General features: G+C 42.1%; 1 protein-coding gene across 3 annotated transcripts; it reads right to left on the bottom strand.

Annotated features, from left to right (window-relative positions):
• Nucleotides 1-6,389: 6,389 nt before the first annotated feature.
• ASNS (asparagine synthetase (glutamine-hydrolyzing)) lies at nt 6,390-22,338 on the bottom strand. 3 transcript variants are annotated; one of them, XM_032402082.1, is made up of 14 exons: nt 22,207-22,338; nt 20,632-20,699; nt 19,819-19,854; nt 18,953-19,224; nt 14,653-14,890; nt 13,483-13,668; nt 13,126-13,227; nt 12,558-12,685; nt 11,133-11,259; nt 9,237-9,343; nt 8,662-8,762; nt 7,492-7,573; nt 7,251-7,406; nt 6,390-6,733 (listed from the first exon to the last, which is right to left on the bottom strand). In XM_032402082.1, exons 4-14 carry the CDS (start codon nt 19,199-19,201, stop codon nt 6,524-6,526), a joined length of 1,686 nt encoding a protein of 561 aa, XP_032257973.1. In that variant the 5' UTR covers nt 19,202-19,224; nt 19,819-19,854; nt 20,632-20,699; nt 22,207-22,338; the 3' UTR covers nt 6,390-6,523. The 3 variants fall into 3 exon arrangements, with proteins under 3 accessions (XP_032257973.1, XP_032257972.1, XP_032257974.1); XM_032402081.1 differs by lacking the exon at nt 20,632-20,699; XM_032402083.1 differs by lacking the exons at nt 20,632-20,699; nt 22,207-22,338 and adding an exon at nt 22,020-22,089.
• Between the last annotated feature and the right edge of the window lie 200 nt (nt 22,339-22,538).

Genomic DNA, 22,538 nt, shown 5'->3' with positions numbered 1-22,538 from the left:
AACATAGAACTCAGAGTTAAAACGGACCAAAAAATTCCTCCCTAAAATCTTGTGGAACATTATTTGGCTGAATATTGTCTTGCTCCACCTTGTGGTCATTTGAGAGACACACAACCCTGACCACCTCAGTGCCAAATAAAACAGAATGTGGCTTCATTTAGTGATAACGTAATAGGATTGAGATAATGTTGTGTTTGGCGTGTTTTAGCAAAGATCCCAAACCAGTAGTTCATAAAATCTGATCTGATCAGTTGATGCATAGCCTCAGAAACCCTGCCACTTTATCCAGTCATGAATTATTCTTTTCTTTTTTTTTTTTTTTTAAAGATTTTATTGAGAAAGAGAGAGAGAGCAAGCAAGAGCGAGCACACAAGCGTGCGTGAGCTGGGGGAGGGGCTGAGGGAGAGAGAGAATCTCAAGCAGACTCCACGCTGAGCAAGGAGCCTGACAAGGGGCTCCATCTCACAACCCTGAGATCATGACTGAGCCAAAATCAAGAGTCAGACGCTTAACCGACTGAGCCCCCCAGGTGCCCTGAATCATTCGTTTCAACTGTTTTCTTCTCACTCCCTGAAACAGACAAACAGAAATCCAGGATTCTTCCCTAACTTTCCACTTTCAAAACCCCTGCTCCAGAATTTCTAACATTCTCACTAAAACCTCTATTGGTGAGCTCAACCTCAAAGCATAACGTTAGAGAACAGAAGTTACTACTTCTGTTTGTAAGAACTCGCGAAGACACTCGTTGCACAGCCTAGTGGTCATTATGTGAGGGCTCGCCAAGTTTCTGTCGCCTTGCTAATCGAGAACTCTTTTCTGTGGTATTCATTCTAATCAACAGATAATTCCACTGGCCATGAGTTGACCGCTCTTTCAAGGTCTAGGCTGTGCCTGTACATTCCATTTTTTTGGTCCGTAATATGGGGATGACAACAGCAGTGGGTACCTCTCAGGATTATCTTAGAGACCTGGCTTGGTCTTAGATCAGTGTTAGTGACAGTTGTCAGTGCATAAAGTGGTCAGTACAAGGTGTTGTCTTTTGTCTGGCTTAGAATACACTGAGAGAGTCAGGGCTAGCTGCAGTAGGCAGTTATGAAAATGACAGTTCCCGGGTAGATTGATTATATTCAAGAGGCAAATAAAAACAGATTTGGGGTTGTCCACATTCCTTCTTACCTTTGAGAGTATAAAAGATCTTTCCTTTTAAGGATATACTTTTTACAAGGTGGATCAAAGGAGGAACATGAAAGGTTCAGAAAAATATATAAGTTCATACTGGCCTATACAACAGTCATATGCTGTTAACAAGTTAAAACTGCTCACTAATTATAACAAACTGTTGAGCTTCCATGCTGGGATTTATTCTATGAAATCAGGATGTTCTCTCTCCAACTTGGCATAAAATAATTTGTCCCCACCACTAAGTTGGAGAAATGCATTAAAAATTGCCTGGAGAGAAAAATCAGTGTGTTGTGGCTGCCACCTTGTGGTTTTATGTATTACATTAGTCCTCAGAAATCAAGTATTTTCTACCGCAACCACCAGTTTCTAAAATATACCAACAATTTGAGTATAGTTTTTTCTCTAAAATATACCAACAATTTGAGTATAGTTTTTTTTTTTTTTCTAGCATCATTAAAAATTCTCCAAGTTGCACAAAGGACTATGAACTAATTCCTTGGCATCCTTTTACTGGCTAGCTAGGGTTGAAATCAGGTAAGAGTTCACATAAGATCTAAGTCATATTAGCTCTCAATCACAGAAGATCTCAATTACACAAGTGATGTGTGCTTATGTGTGTTCATTAAACACTTTTAAAATTAAAAAAATTCTCATGCTTAAATTAGATGTGTTAAATAACTTATGAACTACCCATAAAATGGGATATACAATCCCATTAAAAATACAGAAGTAGAGAAAATTTCGGGAATTATATTTTTCCATGCAAATAATTCAATAATCTTTTGAAAGGTAACACAGAGTAGGGGTTAAATACAACCCTGGGACCTGGGATCAAATATCCCATTTGGATTACTTACTAGTTATGTGAACTTGGATATATGACAGAATACCTGAGTATCACTTTACTCGTCCATAAAATGTGGATGAGCTCAATAGTACATACCTTACGGGGCTCTTGGGAAGATTGTAGCTTTTAGAGCAGGATGGGTCAGACTCGGGAAGGGTGATCAATATTCTGGGTAACCATAATTATGATGGCATGAGTCAAATTAGTTTTATTGCTGGCAATTAGCCTTCCCCTTCAGAGTGCTCCCCATTTCTCACCTTATGCTCAGGCATTGATTTTCTCAGCTCTTTCACCCCTGCCTGATGGTTGAAGGGCAATTTTTTGCTGGAGACCCAAGGTGAGGGCCCTCAAAATATCTGGAGAGCAGGGTGTCAGATTTGCTACCACTTAGGGTTTGCTGTATGGCTCCCATTCTATCCTTTTTGAAAAGCATATGTGTTTTGTTGTTATTCTACTCCTGCCCTATTATATATTGAACAGGTGGGGAACAGATAACTTTTCTTCTCAGTTCACGAAAAGGTGCCACCTGAAACAGACTCCCATATGGGTACAACACTCAGAATCTTAAGCTCTGGGCTTATGGCCATGACAAAGTGGAATGTGGGGGGTTGTCACTCTTGAAAAGAGGATGAGTATATGTGGATGTAGAAAAGAAAGGGAGCTGAATATTTGGTGACTGAAGGGTGGATTTGAGGAGTCATTAGTACTGCTCTCCTTTCTGGTACACGTACCTTTAAAGCCCGGTGTGGCCGCATGACTTGCTTCGGCACAGAACATGTAAGAAAAAGTAGTATGTCACTTCAGGGTGGAAATTCTGAGTTTCGGTACGTGATTCACCATTTGCTCCATCCCCTGCCTTGCTGGTCATGGAAGCACGTGTCAGGATTATGCTTCCTTCAGCCTGGGTCCCAGAGTGATTATAGCCCCTTCAGTGATGAGCGGAGGAGCTCCAGAGACCCGGATGAACATACAGTTCAGGCAAGAAATAACTTCACTTGTGATAATGCACTGAAAATTTGGAAACTTCTCATCATCTACTCTATCCCATTTTAGAAAATGCTTAGCATCCCTGTGGTCTCCTGGCAGGTAACCATGCTCTCAAGCTGAGAGGGGGTCCTTTCCCTCAGTCTAATTCACAGCAGAGACCCCGGCTGTAGTTTCATGCTGACAGGGGAAGGGATAGTCAGCAGAGAACACCACAAAGGCTCTGGAGCCAATCTCTCAAGTGACTTGGAGCTCCACTACTTAGCAATTAGCTGAATGACTGAGCGATTCATTTAACCTGTATAAAATAGGGACACTGGGGCTTATCTGTTCCAGTTACTGAACCTGTGTAAGAAACCACATAAAAGGGGATGGTGTCACACATCCATTTATTACACTCAAGGAATAATGAATCTGGAATTGGACATAGCATGCAGGGATGGCTTATCCCATGACTGGGGCCTCAGCTGAAGACTCAAGAGTAGGTGCTGGAATCATCTAGAAGTTTATTCACACACCTGGTGATTGATGTTGGCTGTTGACAGAGACCTTGGTGGGAGCTGTCAGCCTTAACTCTTACACGAGGCCTGTCCCGTGGCCTGGGCTTCCTTACAACATGCACTGAGTGGCAGAAAGCATAAGCTAAATTACCTTTTGTGACCCAGCATCAGAAGTCACAGCGTCACTTCTACTGGATTCAGCTAGTCAAGGCCATCTTGAAATCCTGCCCAGGCTCAAGAAGGGAAATAGACTGCCTCCTCGGAGTAGCAGCTAGGGTCTGGAAGAGTCTGTGGGACCAGAAATACTGCTGTGGCCGTTTTTAGAAAACCGTATCTGCCATACTTCCTCAGAGTGTGGGTACACTCACGGAGTTAACACAAGGAACTTAGAACAGTTGGTAGCTATGTGCTTTGTGTTAGTGACTGATCCAATGTACAGGTGTAGAATCATACGGAACCACCTTTCTGTGGCCAGCTTTTCCCTCTCGTGGGGACCCAAGCCAAGGATCTGTTATCTCAGACGCCAGACCAGACTACGGCAACCCCAAGACAAGAGGAAATAAGGAGCACGCTCTACCTCCACAGCCTCAGCAAGATATTCCTGCAGCAGTGACGCCGGTAGGCTCGGGGTGAGCTCCCTTTTATCATTTCCTTGTGAAGGGCGTAAGAAACCTTGAAGCCTATGTAAGCACGACTACGTACTTGCGTATGTACGACTGTGCCTTTGTGGCAAGAGATCTGCAAGAAAATGTGCAAACTATTTGGAGCAGTGGTAGCAGTTAGGTGGTTTTTCTTCTTCTGTGGAATTTATCATGTCCCAAACTCCCAAGTACCGTTTTTGTTACGTATGAAGGCAAGGTGAAACAAACCTGTGAAGGGGTACACCATCCATTAGGGTACTGGCATGAGGCTGAAACGGCAGGACGGGAGGAGCTAAAGATCTTTTAGTTTCTGGTGAGGGACTGGATTATCTGTTGCTAGCGGTGCCGTGCGGACTAGAAACTACATGTCTCCTTAGCACGGAGTCACCAATCCCAGGGTGGGCCAAACAGGCTTGGCTGGTACCTAATTGTTGAGTCACATGCATATGCCCCAGGGGCTACCATTTCTTAGTTGCAAAAGAAGAGGCTAACTTTATACCATGTGCCAAGAATCTTCAGTAGAGCTTGCGTGTGGTTTGACATCCAGAGAGTTGCTGTAGTTAGGGTTAACCTGCAGGACTGAAGTCACGCCTACAAAGCTGGCTGAACGGAGTACCTCTGCATATGCCGGCTCTCAGTCACGAAAGTAAAAAATCTAGGGCCAGACTCCTACGCTTAAGACCTAGCGGTTCGTGGTTTGTGGCATCCCTGAATCCTGCCGTGTAGGCTGCCGGCTATTACCTTGTTTCCCATGCACTCCTGGCGTCCCTTAGCTTGGTGGGGTGCGGCTTTACCACGGATAGGTTTGCCAGGAGCCAAATCATGCCAGGTTTGAGCGCTTGGAGCACCTACAAATACAGGATTATCATTGAGTCATCCAATATTAACTCAGGACATTTCCTCAGCTTTCTAGAGACATTTTAAGATTATTAAGTGAGGGCCTCTCACCTCAGACAGTCCCCATCTTCCAACTTGCCAGCTCAACTCCAGGCCTACTAGCTCTTCCCATCAAGCATTTTTTTTTTTTTTTTAAGATTTTATTTGAGGGGCGCCTGGGTGGCTCAGATGGTTAAGCGTCTGCCTTCGGCTCAGGTCATGATCCCAGGGTCGTGGGATTGAGCCCCGCATCTGGCTCCCTGCTCAGTGGGGCGCCTGCTTCTCCCTCTCCCACTCCCCCTGCTTGTGTTCCCTCTGTGTCTCTCTCTGTCAAATAAATAAATAAAATCTTAAAAAAAAAAAAAAAAGATTTTATTTGAGAGACAGAGCATGCATGCACAAGCAGGAGTGGCAGGCAGAGGGAGAAGCAGGCTCCCCGCTGAGCCAGGAGCCCAATGCGGGGCTCGATCCCAGGACCCCGGAATCATGAACTGAGCTGAAGGCAGACACTTAACCGACTGAGCCACCCAGGCGTCCCCCATCAAGCATTCTTACGTTGACCTGCACGCCAGCACCTTCCTCTTCAAAAGTTCCTACTAAATGGAATCCATCTTTATAATGTATTTCAAAATGCTGTCCCTAAACAACAAATGAGCATTCAAATGAAAATCTTCTACTTATTCACTGAATGTTTCCTTGTTATACTGTCTCTTTTCTCACTTAGAATGCTTTTTCCTTTGATCAGAAGTGCTTGGTTGGAGTTGCTTCCCTACAATAGGGCTCTACAAACTAGGGCCCACAGGCCAAATCCAGCCCACTGCCTGCTTATCAGCTTTGACTGGAACATAGCCATCCCTGCTTGTTTGCATATTATCTATGGCTTTACACTCCAGAGAGTCTAACAGTTCCAACAGAGGGCTGCAAAGCCTGCACTACTACTGTCCCTTGAGAGCTTGCTGACCTCTGATCTAGAACAACAGTTCCAGAAGAGGCGTTGGCTCCACAGACAAAAAGAAAGTAAGAATTGCTATTTAGTAAAATAGAGTCGTCCCGGCCGTCTGCGAGGGCCTCGGCACGGTGGAGGCGGCCTGGCCAGCTACTGGGAATACAGAAAGCACCGAGAGGGAAGCTGGGAGGCGGCCACACGAAGAGGAGGCCAGGACGGGCAGGGAGCCACGTTGGCACGAGGCCCAAGGCTTCTAAAGCGGCCTGACAGCACCTGTGACTGCCTGAAAACGTCACCCTGCTTCCCCCTTTCCTGGGCTCACTCTCTACCTTATGGGAAAACAGTGAAAGCCGCTCAGTTTCCAGTTACCTCTAATGAAGGGGCTGTGTGAGCAGAAGCGACCACAGCAATGGTTCCGATTTAAGACTTTTATTTTTTTTCAGGCCCAATGAGCCTGACTGGCTGACGCTCACCGCTCCCCTTCTGCCCCCCAGGCCCTGCTCTCTGCAAGAGGAATGTTTCCTTGCACTGACTTGCGCAGACAGCCCTAGGCTTTGGCAGCGGCCTTGTAATGGGCCAGAGTGCGGGCTGAAGGGTCAGTGGCGTTGATCCACCTCGGCATCCAGTAATGGGTCAGCCAGTCGGCCCGGCCCAGGTAGTGGCGTTCAAAGATTTGACGGTAGTAATAGCCCTCTTTAGTTTTAGGAGTGTTGAAGGGAAATTTTTGGGCCGCTGCTGCCATCATTGCGTCATCAACCTGGAAGAGCATAAAAGCAAAATGGTTTTTTAAATGGCCTAGAAACCCTTGCATTTAATGTGGTTTCACGATAACAACCAAAGATATGGAAAGGCATGACTCTAAACTGTCCAAGAGATCCTTTGAATCACCCTTCACATAGAAAATGCTAAAATACCATAATATACACAGTTGCAGTGACTTTTAAGGAACATTTTTGTGAATATCTCTACTAGATGGTGGCTCTGAGTGTTCTATTCTTTTATGCCTAATAATGTCTGGCCCCCAGCAGGTACGCAATAATGTGGCAAATGAAGGTCAGTGATGATGGGTAAGTCTCCTCCCTTGCCCTCTCCATTCTAGATGCTACTACATAAACCTTCATGCTATTTAAATCTTAAGAAATTCTTACAAAAGTACTGTTTACCGAGAATTTCTCCAACACACAAAACATTTAAACTAAACACAAAATGAACAGCGATTACAACTCTATGTACACATTGTCCTATTCCAGAAAGTATTTTTAATGACATTATACCTGATGTTCAATATATTCCTGTAAAATCCTAAACCAGGAATTCTTAACCGAGGTTATTCCATCACTGAAGGCTTCTTTTGGCCGCCAGAGAATGTCTTTAGGTATCAGGTTGGAGTCCTCAAAGGTCTCTCTCAGGAGATGTTTTTCTATCCCATTCTGACATGAAAACAAAGGAACGTCAGTAAAAGTTCCAAATATATTCAATATCAATGGACAGTTTATCTTGAATTGATTCACCTACCTTGGGAATTCTCATATCTGGGGGCAGAGACAAGTAATAGGAAGAAAATCGATGATCCAGGAAGGGGACTCTCAATTCAAGGCTTAAAGGGGAAAAGAAAATCTAAATCAAAATGGATATTTAGTGCCTGTCCATTTAGATTCTCCTTGAGAGTTTCTTAGCAAGTCAGCCAGCCTCTAAATAATGTTAAGATGATAAAGTCATCTTTGCAGTCCTCCTGATTATCCTACACTACCGCATGAACGCAAAAATCCTCATTCAAAACAGGATGTTTATTATCTAGGGAGTGAGACAACCTGCCAATAATTTTACTTTCCCTTCTACAAACAAATAAATGCACATCTCAAAAAGCAGAAAAAGGCAAGAATCATGAGTGACCTGATCACTGAGAATGTACTTTTCCTATACCTTTCTGCCTCAAAGCCTTTTCCAGGTGAGCCCATCTCTCAAGTCTTATTAAAAACCGTAAGAATTCAAAATTGTTGACTACTAAATGACTAATTTACATATAACATTCAATATAAACCACTGATCCACAGTGTTTCATCAAAGGCCGCATCATGTTTCCTGAATCCTGGTGACTCTGGTTAAGACAAATGGATAGGATAATAACCATGGATTCAGTTCATTCCCCACACCATCTTCTATTATTTCCCAATCTAAGTGTGATTTGGTAGAAGCAACCAAAACATTTGATGTCGGCTGTCTACCATGCACAGTAAGAGTCTTGAATCCTCCAACACGACTAGCTAAAGTGACAACTTCAGGCATCCAGAAATGGTCTCAGAGAATCCAATCAAACTCTTGATCTTCATGGCCCCGTGCCCACCCACGGTCACCACAGGCTCCAACAGGGATGGCAGGCACTCAACACTTGGTTCGTGGGGCTGTATAATCTTTATGTCTCTTAAGAAGTCTTAAAAAGAGCTGCATCTGCCTTCCCTCTCCATTCTGATGGCAGCAGAGTGATGCTGTGTTTAAAGACAGAAAGTCAGTCTAAACCGACAGTCCCCTCATCAGGGCCACAGCAGCACTTGGAAGGAGACGAGCTTTGTTTTCTCTAAAAAGTCATAGTTTGCAACATATAACAAACCGACAGAAATAAGCAGCCGTTGAGCTTTATGATTTTTGAGGCTATCTTTACGATTGCTTCTGAAACTAATGGGTTACCCGTGGGCAGCAGTGGTGCGATCTGCCCGGAGCACATCGAACAGGTAGAGTTCCTTCAGAAGCCTCTCACTCTCCTCCTCAGCTTTTTCAGGAGAAGGAGCCTGTTTTACAAACAAACGGGTGAAGTTACAAATATACCAACAGCTTTGCTTTGGGCACACAGAACGGTTTTTATTTCTCAGTCTTTCCCACATTCCCGCTCTAAGGGCGGGTAAGATAAAAAGCTACCCAAGGGAGTCCCTGCGTCCTACACCAGGCCTCCCTTCACACCCAATGGTTAGCATCAGGCAATAAAATGGACACCGTGGGCAATAACCATGCTGCCACAGGATAGTAAGAAATATCAGAAGTGCGATTCTCATGCTCAACTGGCTCTGAAGAATGCAGATTATCTGACACCAGGAAGACTTCTTTCTCCCCCAAAAGGAATACAGAGCAGACACGATCTGGTTTCCTCATCTATATCACAAGACACTCAAGCGTTAGGGCTATAGTGACAAGAGAGGACAGCAAGTACTCAAATAGTTCACTTTTCCTAGCCTAGCACCAATGTCCCTCCATTTCAGAATGCTTACCTTGTGAAAATATATGTAACCCTGCGTCAGCTCATCTGAGCCTTCTCCGGAGAAGATCACCACGCTATCTGTGTTCTTCCGAATGTACTTGGAAACTAAGTACATACCTTGGAAGAGACAGAAATGGTTCATGTCAACATAACTCTCTACCTTTTGTTTGGCTTTTGGAAGCTACTGAGTTTTACTTAGATTGAACTCTGTATTAATAAAGTAGTTTCCAAAATAATGACCCTTTATCTCTAAGCCATTTTAATGTACCTAATCTAGCAAGTTGTACTGTTGCAATGGAATAGCCCAAAATCATGCCAGAATTTTCTACACAGATTTTAAAATTGTAGTGCTTTTAGACCAAGAATGTCCACCTTAAAACTCTGTTAAACTGAACAATGACAAATATCTAAAAAAAAAAAAAAAAAATTCCTAACTTTCATACCAGTATCATTCTACAAAAATGATAGGAGTGGGGAGTTTGGGTAGTTTAGATTTTTTTTTTTCCTAACACTCCCCATCCACCAAATTCCACATATGGTTAAGAATACTATGTAAATTATTAAAAGATATCCATTGGTTGTGGCTGCCCATCCCTGTAAACCAGTATTGGTTCTTTACCATTTTTTTCATGATCGCCAACCTAGGGAAACTTTTTAGACATTTTTTCCTAATTGCCCTCTCCACGAAATATTAGTGCCAGACATACTATGTATCTGTGGATATACTGTGGCCCTTTGGAGGACCATTGACCACTGTAATACCTAAGATTTTGTTACCCTCCAAGAACCAATTTCTGTTCCCTCGAGGGCAATATCAGCCCTGTGATAATATTCTCATGCTCTAAACTTTGCAATGGCGGCTTATCGACTCTGAGTCTCTTAAGAGAGAGGCCTATCTAAGCCAGTAGCATGTTAGAGGCTCAACAACACTGGTTCAGTCTGATTTGGAGTGTACTTCTGATTTCAGTATATATCCACAGGACAAAACTAGTATTGCTTGCTGGGCACTAACAGTTACTGACTGATAAGTCCTATGATGGAATAGTTACCAAAATACATGTAAAATGAGTATTCCTTACAGAAATTGTTACAACACAGATCTATTTCCTTATATAGCCCAAGAAACTATATGCAGAGTAATTGGTGGGGCAGGGAGAAGTGCAGAAAATATGCATCTGCTCTTTGGAGAAATGGAAATACAGATCTCCCTTGACTTACGTCCTGATAAACCCACTTAAGTTGAAAACATAAAAAATGCATTTAATTCACCTAACCTACTGAATGTCATAGCTTAGCTTCGCCTACCTTAGGTATGCTCAGAACTCCTACATTAGCTTACAGTTGGGCAGAATCACCTAACACAAAGCCTACTCTGTAATAGCATATTGAATATTTCATGTAATTTGTTGATACTGTCCTAAGAATGAAAACCAGGATGGGTGTGTGGGTACGGAGCGGTTGTAAGTGTTTTGGTTGTTGAACCTTGTGATCCCCTGGCTGCCTGGGAGCTGCGGCTCACTACCACCGCCTAGCGTCAGGAGAGAGTATCCTCCACTTGGCACTAGCCCGGGAAAAGATCCAAATTCAAAAGTCAAAGTACGGTTTCTACTGAAAGCATATTGCTTTCACACCATCGTAAAGTCAGAAATTATTTAAGTGGAACCCTAGTAAGTATAGGATCGTCTGTAATGATACCATAAATGTGGAAGCTTATGTATTTATTCCTCTCCCTCCAAAATAGGTTGGGGGAATTCTTAAATGGTCTTGTCTTAAAATACTGCTGACCTAGGAATCTTATTTGCATTTATTCCTGAGTGTTGTTTTTGAAACTGTTGTTTGAAATAACTTTTAACCCTTATACTTTTTTTAGTATTAAAAATGTTTCTGATATCCTAAAATACCTTACCTACTGAAGCACGAACTGTTGTAATATCGTAAGTTTCCAAGGAAAATATGACTTCATCCAGGACCTGAATGCCTTCCTCAGAATTAAAGAGGACTTCATGGTGTTCACTCCCAATGTGATTTGCCACCTGATTATTTAAGAAACATCCACATACTTGTGATTTAAAGAAAAGAACTGCCTTTGAGAAGGAAACATGACAGTAGTTCACAACGCAGTATAAGTTAACAACAGTGAAAAACAAGCCGGGCAAAATAAGAGGAAGTGATTCTCCAGGTCACCACACACACAGCCCCCCAGTCAGGTTTCCTGGCCTCCCCGTCTCTGCCGGGACTCAACTAAGAGGTAGACAGCCCAACAGCTCTTCCTATTCCAACACTTCAACCTAACTGTCCAGAGGCTCCCAGTTAGTGTGCCCCCTACACCCCTAAGTTACCCACCTCCTCTCTCTCTAATCCAACAGGGCCCCACTCTAACCTTGGTCCCCTATTGGCCCTCCAGTAATGCTTTACATGACATTCAGGATATTATTCCTAAAGGAAATGTCGGCTCCCCCCCTTTATTCTTTGGCTATTTTGGATTCTTTCAGCATTGATCAGCTTGCTTTGAAACTGCACTCTAGCTTTTTCTCCTTCATTCTACTAAGTTCTTCCAGAGTAGGAACAAGGTCTCCTGAACACTGAGTATATATGTACAAGGTCCCCTCTGCCCATAATCCTAACACACGGTGCTCTGTAAAAAAAATAACAGCTAACATTTACAAGGTACTTACTACATGCTGTGTTCTAGCCTATGCACTTTATTTTTTTTTTTTTTTTAAGATTTTATTTATTTATTTGACAGAGAGAGAGAGATAGCGAGAGCAGGGACACAAGCAGGGGGAGCGGGAGAGGGAGAAGCAGGCTTCCTGCGGAGGAGGGAGCCCGATGCGGGACTCAATCCCAGGACCCTGGGATCATGACTTGAGCTGAAGGCAGACATTTAACAACTGAGCCACCCAGGCGCCCTAGCCTATGCACTTTATATGAATTATATCATTTTCACCACAAAACTATCCCATTACTACTACTACTATTACTATTACTCCCATTACATAAATGAGGAATTACATGGTGGAGGTAGGATTTGAAAACAGCAGTCAGGCTCCAAGCGTGCAGTCATAACCACTATACCATGTCCTTACGTTCAAAAAGAATTATTATCCTAGGGTTTTTATGAGGACTGCACAGGCCTTGGTAGAAGTATCCAGAGGACAGCGTACAACACAGTTGATACTCAACAGGCATTTCATTCCATTTTAATATATTTAATTTAAAATAATTACTTGAGTCAATACAGGAACATAAGCATAGAATCATTAATTATTGGCTTGATTTTTATTCTAATACGTCTGTCTTAATTACATAATGGACAGAGATAGTGTCTTACCTTTCTAGCAGCTAGTAAATCAGTACTGTCTTCCATGCCAATTGCAAATGTCTGGAGAGGGTACTGAACATGGGCCTCTTTTAGCTGCTTTAACAGGGTGGCAGCAACCAAACTGGAATCTAAGCCCCCTGTGAGCAAGACCAGAAGTATACTGGTTATGCGCCTTATATAGAGAGGAACAGGTAGGATTTACAATCCTATTAAGCTCCAAGATTAGTTTTACCATTTAAAATCCCCAAGTTTTATAAACTGAAAATCAACTTTAATCAAAGAAAAAATCTAGCATATATAACCCGAAATAATGGTTGCAGTATTTGAATTGGCTAAAAAAAAAAAATCACTAGACACTATTCTAAAGAATGTTTATTAACTCATTCATCCCAACTACAATGTAACCAGACATTGCTATATTACTGAATATTGAATACAGCTTACAGAAAACATTTTCATCCTCTAATGGAGAGAAAGATTAAATCATAAATATTTTATAGTCAAAACCTCAGGGATAGCTACAAATCATTTGCTTAAATACGCATTAAATATAATCAGGCTTTTTAACAGCCTTCACCTGATAAAAGGCAGCCAATCCTTCTGTCTGTCATCAAGCGTTTCTTAATGGCATTATCAAAAAGGATCCGGAGGTTGTTCTTCACAGTTTCTATCTCAAAACCTATAAACACAAAGAGTAAACAGTTCCAGAAAATCTTGGGCTGAATTATTTACTGAAATGAGGTATACAATCATCTCTATCTATCATGATATGTGCTGAACCGTGGACTTTGCCAAATCCCAATGCGCCACCTCCCAATTAAATAGGAAATAGCTCTTCAGACCTGAACCATTCCAGTGACATGAAAAGTATCATTTCTTTTTTCCTTTGGGGGAGAAGGGTGGGGAATAGGTGGGTGGGCATTTGCTCTAGTACCTGGGAAGAGTTTCTCCACATTGTCGTAGAGGGCATGCAAAGGCTCATCTCTACAGTGATGATATTTAACCATTTCCACGGAGGCCACTTTGCCATTTGGCTTTAAATCCAAAACTTCATAGTGTCCCGGGAGAAATGGCTCCACTTTTAAAAAAGGAGTCGTGGAGTGCTTCAGGTTAACAAGACCTACAAATTGGAAAAGATAATTTAACTCAAGATACAATTCACACTAACTTTCACAATTAACTTACCATCCTCTAAATTCCTGTTTATTTTCCCTTTTTAATATAAACACATGTCCATTATATCAGCAAAATAGGGACAATTAACCCCAATGCTATTATCCACTTACTAGAGAGCTCACAGTGGTACAGAGATGTATGTATAGCGAGACTACACTGATTTCTAGTAGTTCAAAGCAGTAGGAAAATCTCCAATGTTCAATTTCTTCTCCCTAGCTGAAATTTCAGATCAAGAAAATCTATTTTCTATAATAAATTAAATATAAAAAGAAATGATACATTAAGCAAGGAGATGGACTTGAAATTATCCATTTTACGATATCCTGGCAGTCATTTCTTTGACTGAGGTATTTTAAGAAAACAGCCATGGTTCCTGGACCTTTGACAAGCAAAATGATCCACTATGAGGTACTTTAAAGTCGGACATTAAGAAGTCAGGCATTTACCCCTTAACTAGTTATCATATACTGTGTGTTAATAGTATAATCGAAATCTCCTCAATGAGTTTTCACAGAGAGTAACCAACCTGACGCCACCATGATCTTTGATTCAAAATCAGTGTTACACTGTAAATAGGAACAGCCTATCTAAATGCTCATTATGATTTACAATTTGAGTTTGTCAGCCCGGTAATCTGTCATACTGAATTCAAAGACCAGATTGGACCCAGATCCCTTCATAAATGGATCACTGAGGTAGCAGACCTCAACAGAGCCATACAACCCCTATGGGGGATGAGGAGTAATTAAAAAGTTTTAACCAGGAAATCCCATGAACAGATTAGTTTTAGAGACATTATTCTAAAAGCACTGAGAAACAGTCACTTGAAAACTTTTGGATTGCCCACCTCGGGATTTGCAAATATGATCTAGAGGACAACACAAAACCAGAGCAATAATGAAAACCTAAAGAAAAATTCTATCATTACCTTTAGCTTCTGAACACACGGCCAAAAATCCATCTTCTGTCATGGCTTTAAACAAAGGCCTGACTCCATAAGTATCTCTGCCCAGGAACACTTTCTTATTGGCAGTATCCAGTAAAATAAACGCAAATACCCCATCCAACATACAAACTGTTTGCTCAATTCCTCCTTTGTCATATAGATGAAGGATTATCTCACCATCCACTTTGGTCTGGTATTCAAATTCAAAATGTTGTTGCATCTTTTAAAAACAAGAGCAAAATAAACATGTTAGAATCTGTGTTCACTCATTAATAGTTTTTCATTGCAAAGTTGGTTCAATATTTGTACGTTCTATAAGCATGCAGTTCAGTGATTTTTTAGAAGAATCATGGCACTATCAAAATATAACTTGTTTGAAGTCACAATTCTGCAAATTCTTTATAACATAAAGCTAAACCCGTGAAAATTTTAGTTGCATTCTCATAAATGCAACGTATCTAGTCATGTGTAGACAGATAGAAATGTACTTTATATATGTGCTATGTCTATAATACATATATATTTACATCTGTATGTAAGTGAAGCCAATAGGTTGCCCCCAGTTGCCATGACACTAAAAATGTGCTTCCACGCTGTAATATTTTAACTTGGGAATATAGCATCAGCTAAGGTTGTTCTAGTTCAGTCGCAAAGACCGGCCTATGAAAATGGAAAGCAAAAGGACAAATACAGGGGCACCTGGGTGGCTCAGTCAGTTAAGTGTCTGCCTTCAGCTCAGGTCATGATCCCAGGTCCTGGGATGGAGCCCCATGTTGGGCTCCCTCCTAAGCAGGGAATCTGCTTCTCCCTCTCCCTTGGCTGCTCCCCCCTGCTTGTGCTCTCTCTCTCTACCTCCCTGTCAAGTAAATAAATAAAATCTTAAAAAAAAAAAAAAAAGGACAAACATAGTTGGTACTGTTCCCCCAAAATGAATGATTCTATCACAATGATAAAGACACATGGTCTAAACAAAGCTACTGGCCCCCAGGGGAGGACTGCAATATTCAGTCCTCCTACCACTGCAGTGGCATTAAAGCTACTTCTCACTGAGACACAAAATGACAGGGGAGCGTTAGTAGCCCACATGCCCCAAAGGCACAGCAAAGTGATGGTCATGACCACACCGAGTGCAGAGGGAGAGGGTTAGATTACATGACATCCCGACTCTGTGGCTCTCCATCACTGCAAACTGTGAGGGTGAGAAGTCCTTGGAGTTGCTCTTTCTGTGAACTTACTCATATTTTTAGCTGATCGTGGAGAGAGAAGAGATTCACATTAACAAAATGAGGTGGAAATCCTGGATACGTTTAAATATTTAAAACATGTTTCTAAAATTCAAAAAGTAAATCTATGTTTGTATATGTATGACCTATAAACATGCTTCACAATCACACTCTATGATCTGTGAAACTTCTGTCTATAAGCCCTCACAGAACGTCCCCCCAACATGGTGGTTGGCTGCCTCCAGGGACTACAGAGCCATTTCCTGTTCCCCTCTCCCTACTCTGAGAGACCATCAGGGGAGATCCTGGCACTAGCAGGTGGGGTTTGGAAGCAGTCTTCTGCTGACCCTTCCGGGTTGAGGCATCTGAAGGATGAATATACCCCAAAGCATTCAGTGATTTCAGTGAGCAACAGCTTCCCCAATCTATCCTCCACTGCCACCAAGTCAGCACTGCTCCTTAGCTAAACCCTGCAGGTAAGTTATTGGTTAATGAGTCCCATGTACCACTTTCCACTCTCCTGAAACCACATGGGTAAAAGCTGCACTGAGAGAAAAGCCCCTGTCTCTTGCCCCCATCCAGAAATCACACTGCCCTCTGACTCGCTGGTTGGAAGCCCCTGATGCTCCCTGCAGAGAAGACTCCTCTCTGCCCCAGCCTTGCCTCAGATTCCTCCCCTCCTTCATTTATTCTTCCTCCATGCCCAACAAACCTGCAGCTGTCTTTTATTAGTTTAAAAAAAGAAAAAAGGAGGGGCTTTGGAGTTTATGTTGCAGCGGCCTTTATATAAACCTAAAATGGCCATCCTCCTCTCTCGGTACATTTCTGGCTGCCCACGCTGCATAAGCTTAGATGATTGGTAGAAGCAATGGGACGTCTATGCTTTTGAAAATACAACATATATGACTAATTTAGAATAAAAATACTTTTGAAATAGTTACCATTTTCTAACTTTTAAATAAAATACATAAAAGCAGCAATGTTGTTCAAGTAAAACAAGGTATTTCCTATGTCATTTAAGGTGAAAGTTGTTAATATTGCCATAATCCAACCCAGCATTCGCGTGTATATGGTACTAACTTGGCTTAGTAAGAAAAAAGTCTTAACTGTTCGCTACCTGTACTCTCACTAGTGTGAAATCCATTCTTATTTTTCCTGTTCACCATTTCATCTCCAAGCACCTAGAAAAATGATGCCTGTGTATAATATGCCCTTAAAAAATATATGAAAGGAATCTGCTGAATATCTACAAAAACTTCTCAAATGAGAAGCCTATTTATTAAGAGTATTCCTAAAAGCAGACAACAATGGAAAAGCCATCGTCCAGAGATAAAAATGTCCAAAGGGTGACTAGAATATAAATCCCTACCCGTGAATGATTGACATGACATAGCAAGACTCAAAAAACACCAAGAAACATAACAACTAAATGTATGAAGTGTGAGCGATATCTGGCTTCAAAAAAAACAAAGCAGCTATAAAGATATTCTTGGCAGGGGCGTCTGGAGACTCAGTGGGTTAAGCATCTGGACTCTTGATTTCAGCTCAGGTCATGATGTCAGGGTCCTAAGATCAAGCCCCATGTGGGGTTCCTCGCTGGGCATGGAGTCTGCTTAAGATTCTCTCTCTCCCTCTGCCTCTGCCCCTCCCCGCTTCTCCCTCTCCAAAAAAAAAAAAAAAAAAAAGATATTCTTGGCTCACTTCCAGAAATTTAATATGAACTGAGTATTAAATGGTATTACTGATTCTTAGGTTTAACAGTATTGGTGTTAGATAGAGGAATGCCCTAATTTTTAAGAGATAACTGCTTATATATTTAGGAGTAAAGTGTCATAATATCTGTAGTATACTGAAATGATTCCACCAAAAAATTGAATGCCTAGGTGTATATACAGAAAGAGAAAAATAAAGCAAATATGGCAAAACATTAACAGTTATACAATCTAGGTTCTCATTGTTTTGTGTTTTTTTCGTATGTTTGAAATTTTCAAAATTAAAAGCTGGAGAGGAAGGTGGCAAACAAAAAATTACTTGGAAATTTTAGATTAAAAAAATGTATGAAACACTGGGCAAATAATTCCAGATTGGGAGGCTCTTAGCCAATGTGGCTTCCTGGGGTCAGAATTTCCACCGTCTCACCACTCTCACCCTGAGTAAGCCTTCCCCAGATTAGAAAGCTGTTCCAAATTTAATGCTGCTAGAAAATCACTTTTTACACTCCGTTGCATTTGGCCATCCTTCTGTCTTGTGGTTCTGTTCAGTATGCAGACGCAGTACATATCGTAAGGGCAGCATTATATAAAAGCTACAAGTATGATGACCTCCAAACTATTAAACTCTATACCTGCCCTAAAATCCTCCAGGCTCACGGCTCTTAGAATGATATTCCAACACCATCTTACCAACTCCTTACTAAGTCCTGCTTGATCGGGTTCTGCCCACCCTCCCAGCCCCACCTTGCCCATCTTACCCCTTGTTCACATCTGATAATCCCAGGGCTGCTTCCTGCCTCAGGCTTCTATACATGCTATTCCCTCTGCATGAAAAGTTCTTCCCAGCCCCGCTAGTTATCACAGTCCATTAGGTCTCGGTTCAAGTGTCAGTTCCTCCAGAGGCCTTCTCTGACCACACTTACCGACACTGGATCTCCCATATCAACCATTTTTTCAGAATATTTATCATATGTATAAGGATTTTTTTTGTCTTTGATTTTTAATGCAATAAGCTCCATTAGAGTGCAGATCTACCTCTCATACTTACTACTGTATCCCCAGCCCCAAACACGGGCTCTAATTAATATTCAAATTCATAATAGGAAAAAAAAATGCTGAGAGTTAAAGAATTGTAATCCTCGTTTTTTCTTTTTTTTTTGTTTTGTGACCAGCTCATTTGACCTCTTTGTGCATCAGTGCATCATCTTTATAACTGGAGCAAATGAGATAATGAACATGGAAACAGTCTGAGAAGTAAAAAACTTTATACAAAATATATAAAAATTATAACCAACTAGCTCTGAGGTTTAATCACATCCAGATACCTTCTGGTTTTGTTTTATTTACCTTCTTGTGGTTGTAGATTTCACCGTTGTAACAGAGCCACAAATAAGGATATTTCTTTACTCGAATTGGCTGCATTCCAAACAGCTGGTCAACCACTGCCAACCGATGAAATCCAAAGCAGCAGTTGGTGTATCCATTGACATTCTCAAAACGAAATGCATCTGGACCCCTGTGTGCAATCTTCATAGCACTCAGACACTGCACTGAAAGGCAGTCATCACTACCAAAGAGGGCCCAAATCCCGCACATGGTGCAATGGAGCTATGAGTTTTCTATGGAGAAAAGAGCAGGCCTGTTAAATATTTAATACCCAATCCAAGTCTGTATTAAATCTTGATTCCAAAAACTGGTATAAACCACTTCAAAGACTGACATTTAAACTATCCTGTCCACAGCAATTTTCCATTAGGTTGGCAGGCACACAGGAGTTGAGAATGATTTAATTCACGTACAAGTATTCAGAAAAGATGCATGTCTTTCCATCTAGCCAGCGGTAGCAATTTGGCACCCTGTCAAAGCTGGCATCTCTCCCACCTTGGGATTTGGCCAGCTAGAGCTGGGGGGAGTCAGGTCACATTCGAGGTTTACTTCCAAGAGACAGATAACAGATGCAGGCTGGCTCCAACCTCGTGAGAGATCCCTGTCCCTCTCTCTTCATCTCAGGACCTCAGAAGCCCTCAAAAATCCAAGAGACTCCCCATATTACTACTACAGTCCCCACTCAGGTCTCTTTGACAATTAAACGTCCTGTCTTTACCTGTAGTAACTACACATCGAGACTAGCGGGTAAAAAACATCATACATACTGCTCAGGTGCTATGTTAAGATACACAGCTATTATAAGCATTTCACAACTTCTCACGTACCTTTAAGTGATTTATTCAAACGTGATGAAAGAAATTCTAAAGAGAAAAAAGAAAGGCATGTTATCTGATATCAGATATCTTGGCTGTATAATAAAAAAACATTTTACATTGACAGAAATACATAAATGTTCACCATCCAAATGTCCTAAATGACAAAAATGTTCTAAAATATTTTTGTCTCTAAGTTGCCTTGGTTCATAAGAAAGCAAAGTGGGTGGGACATAAACGGCAACAACATCTCTGAAAAACAATTTGGCCATCCCTATAGGCCAAGAAGCAAACAATTCCTATGAATGTTACCTTGCAATTTCATATTCTCAACTGTGAAATAAAGAGCTGTTTTATTTGGATGCTGCCAGCTCAAAACAGTTATTTTACCAAAATATCTCAAACTCAGAAACTTATTTGGGTATTTTTAAATGCAAATTTGAAGCAAATGCCTAATTTGGGACAAAAATCATCAAGAAAATATATATATTCAAGTTATGCCAATCACTTTGGGCAATCCTCTGAGGGAGTTTGTATCTAAATGAACCAAAGCTTTGTTTAGCCTTTTAATGAGAACACATCAAACTAACAAAAAATAATAGTGACTCAAACAACTTGGAATTGAAGTAGCACATGTCCTATGCAGTTCCCTCCATGCACTTGGCCAAATAGCCTCTAATGAGATATTTGAGATATAGCGGGGAAATACACTTAGATTGAAGTGAGATTGCTACTAATAAGCCATGTATGGTTCCTCTATACCAGTTAAAAATGGGCTGAGAAAGTGCTTTGAAAATCACAAGAGATCATTAGTGAATCATTTACCTAAGTCTTCCTAATGCCGATTAGTGAATCCCAGTATTAGGCCTGCTATAAGGAACACACCCTAAGCACTAAAATAGAGGGGAAAAAAGGGGAACACACATTAGTGAAGCACACTTAACTTCTCCAGCAGGAAAAAGCAAACTAAAAACTGTTACCTATTTTTGTTGGAATCAGGCTTACTTGCAAAGGTCCTACTTGCAATGCTTTCTCCTACTGCTATTACCTGCTCCCTGTAATTTTCTGTATTTCCTCATAAACTTCTAGAACAGTGCTGTCCAGCAGAAATGTAAGCTAAGTGTGGAATTTTAAAAAATATTAGTAGCCCCATTAAAAAAGTAAAGAGAAAAAGGACAGATAACTTTAAATATATTTTAACACAATATACCAAAAAAAGTATTTCAACAGTAATCAGTTTAAAAAATTATTGACAAAATACTTTACATTGCCTTCCTCTATTAAATCGTCAACATCTGGTGTTTTACACTCACACCACACCTTAATTCGGACTAGTCAGCATTTCAAGTTCTCAATAGTTACAGGTGGACTGAATTGGACAGTGCTGCTTCCCTGCATTTGATTTCGATGGCTGCTTACCAACTAAAAACTTCACCATACTGTTTTATTTTTACATTAAGGTATCAGCAACCAACTCCTGGACAGGTTCAAGGCCTAAGTTACTTTTAATTAATCTTATAGCAATGCGGTCAATGAAAAAAAAGTTATGAGGGCTTTTTAAATTGTTAGTCAAGGCACCCAGGACAATGGCCCATGAAGAAATAATGTAGACCAAGGACCCAGCAGAAAACTGACCTTTTATTCAAAATAGTAACATTAATCTGAAACCAGCCCTACAGAATAGTTATCCACTGAGAAAGAAATGTTAGTTCTTTTGCTTTTTTCCATACCGCTTCGCCTGTCGCCCTGAACAGATCTCTTATAGGCGGGGTTCGTTCATCAAGTCACTTGTTGAGTCTCGCAGTCTGGGGGGAGGGGGGCAGGGGGAGGAGAGGGGAGCCAAAAGGTGAGGGGAGCCAAAAGGTGAGGGGAGCCAAAAGGTGGGGGGAGCCACAGGTGAGGGGCTAAGTACAGACCCTTAGGCTTTGACCGCCTGGAAGATCGGACCAAGCAACTGTGCGGCCCGAAACTCCGACTGCACCCCAGCCACGTGCACCCTCTGGCCGGTCCACCGCAGGGCCGCCGGACTGCGAAAATTTCCACAAGCTTCCACGCAATATAATAAAAAATTGTAAAATTTACAAGGGCCAAGTGGGCCGCAGCCCAGCCTCGCCTCGGTCTTTCACTTGATCCCTCCGACCGAAGACCTAGACCCTAAGTCTCTCCTCCCAGCTTGCTCCCAGGTGCGCAACAATCGGCCCCGCCCCCTTTACCGGCAGGAACCGCAGAGCCAGCTGGCCGCCTGCAGCTGCTTCTGCCCACCAGTGTGGGGCGAGACTGCAGCGCCACCTCCTCCTCCTCCTCCTCCTCCTCCTCCTCCTCTCTCTCTTCCCCTCCCCCCGGGGGCGGCCCCGGGGCACGCTGGGAGGGCGCTGCGCTGGGCAGCAGAGCCTGGCTTACCTGGGCTTAGACGGATGGAACAGACTAGAGATGCGAGGTAGGGGCTGCAAACTGCGGGCGGGGCGGCGGGCCTCCTCTGACTTTATACCGGCCTAGCTCCTGTAATGATCGAGGGAAGTTTCATCATGTCTGTGAGGACCAACCAGCGCGCAGAGGCGTGGCCCACAATGCAGACCTTGGCTGGGCGGAGGAGGAGCGGGGAGCAAGGAGGAACTGTTCCCTTCCGGCTCCTTAAAGTGTTAGTGCGCCTGCTGAAGGAAAGCCTCAGAGGTGTAGCCAGATGCCCCACTGACGCCTAGGGTTACCTTAGCTGCTGTTCTGACCAATTAGGG

The sequence above is a fragment of the Phoca vitulina genome, unplaced genomic scaffold (genome assembly GCF_004348235.1).
Source record: "Phoca vitulina isolate PV1807 unplaced genomic scaffold, GSC_HSeal_1.0 scaffold4, whole genome shotgun sequence".
Classification (NCBI taxonomy): domain Eukaryota; kingdom Metazoa; phylum Chordata; class Mammalia; order Carnivora; family Phocidae; genus Phoca; species Phoca vitulina.
Note: the sequence above shows the minus strand (reverse complement) of the source record. Positions and strands in the feature narration are given on the sequence as shown.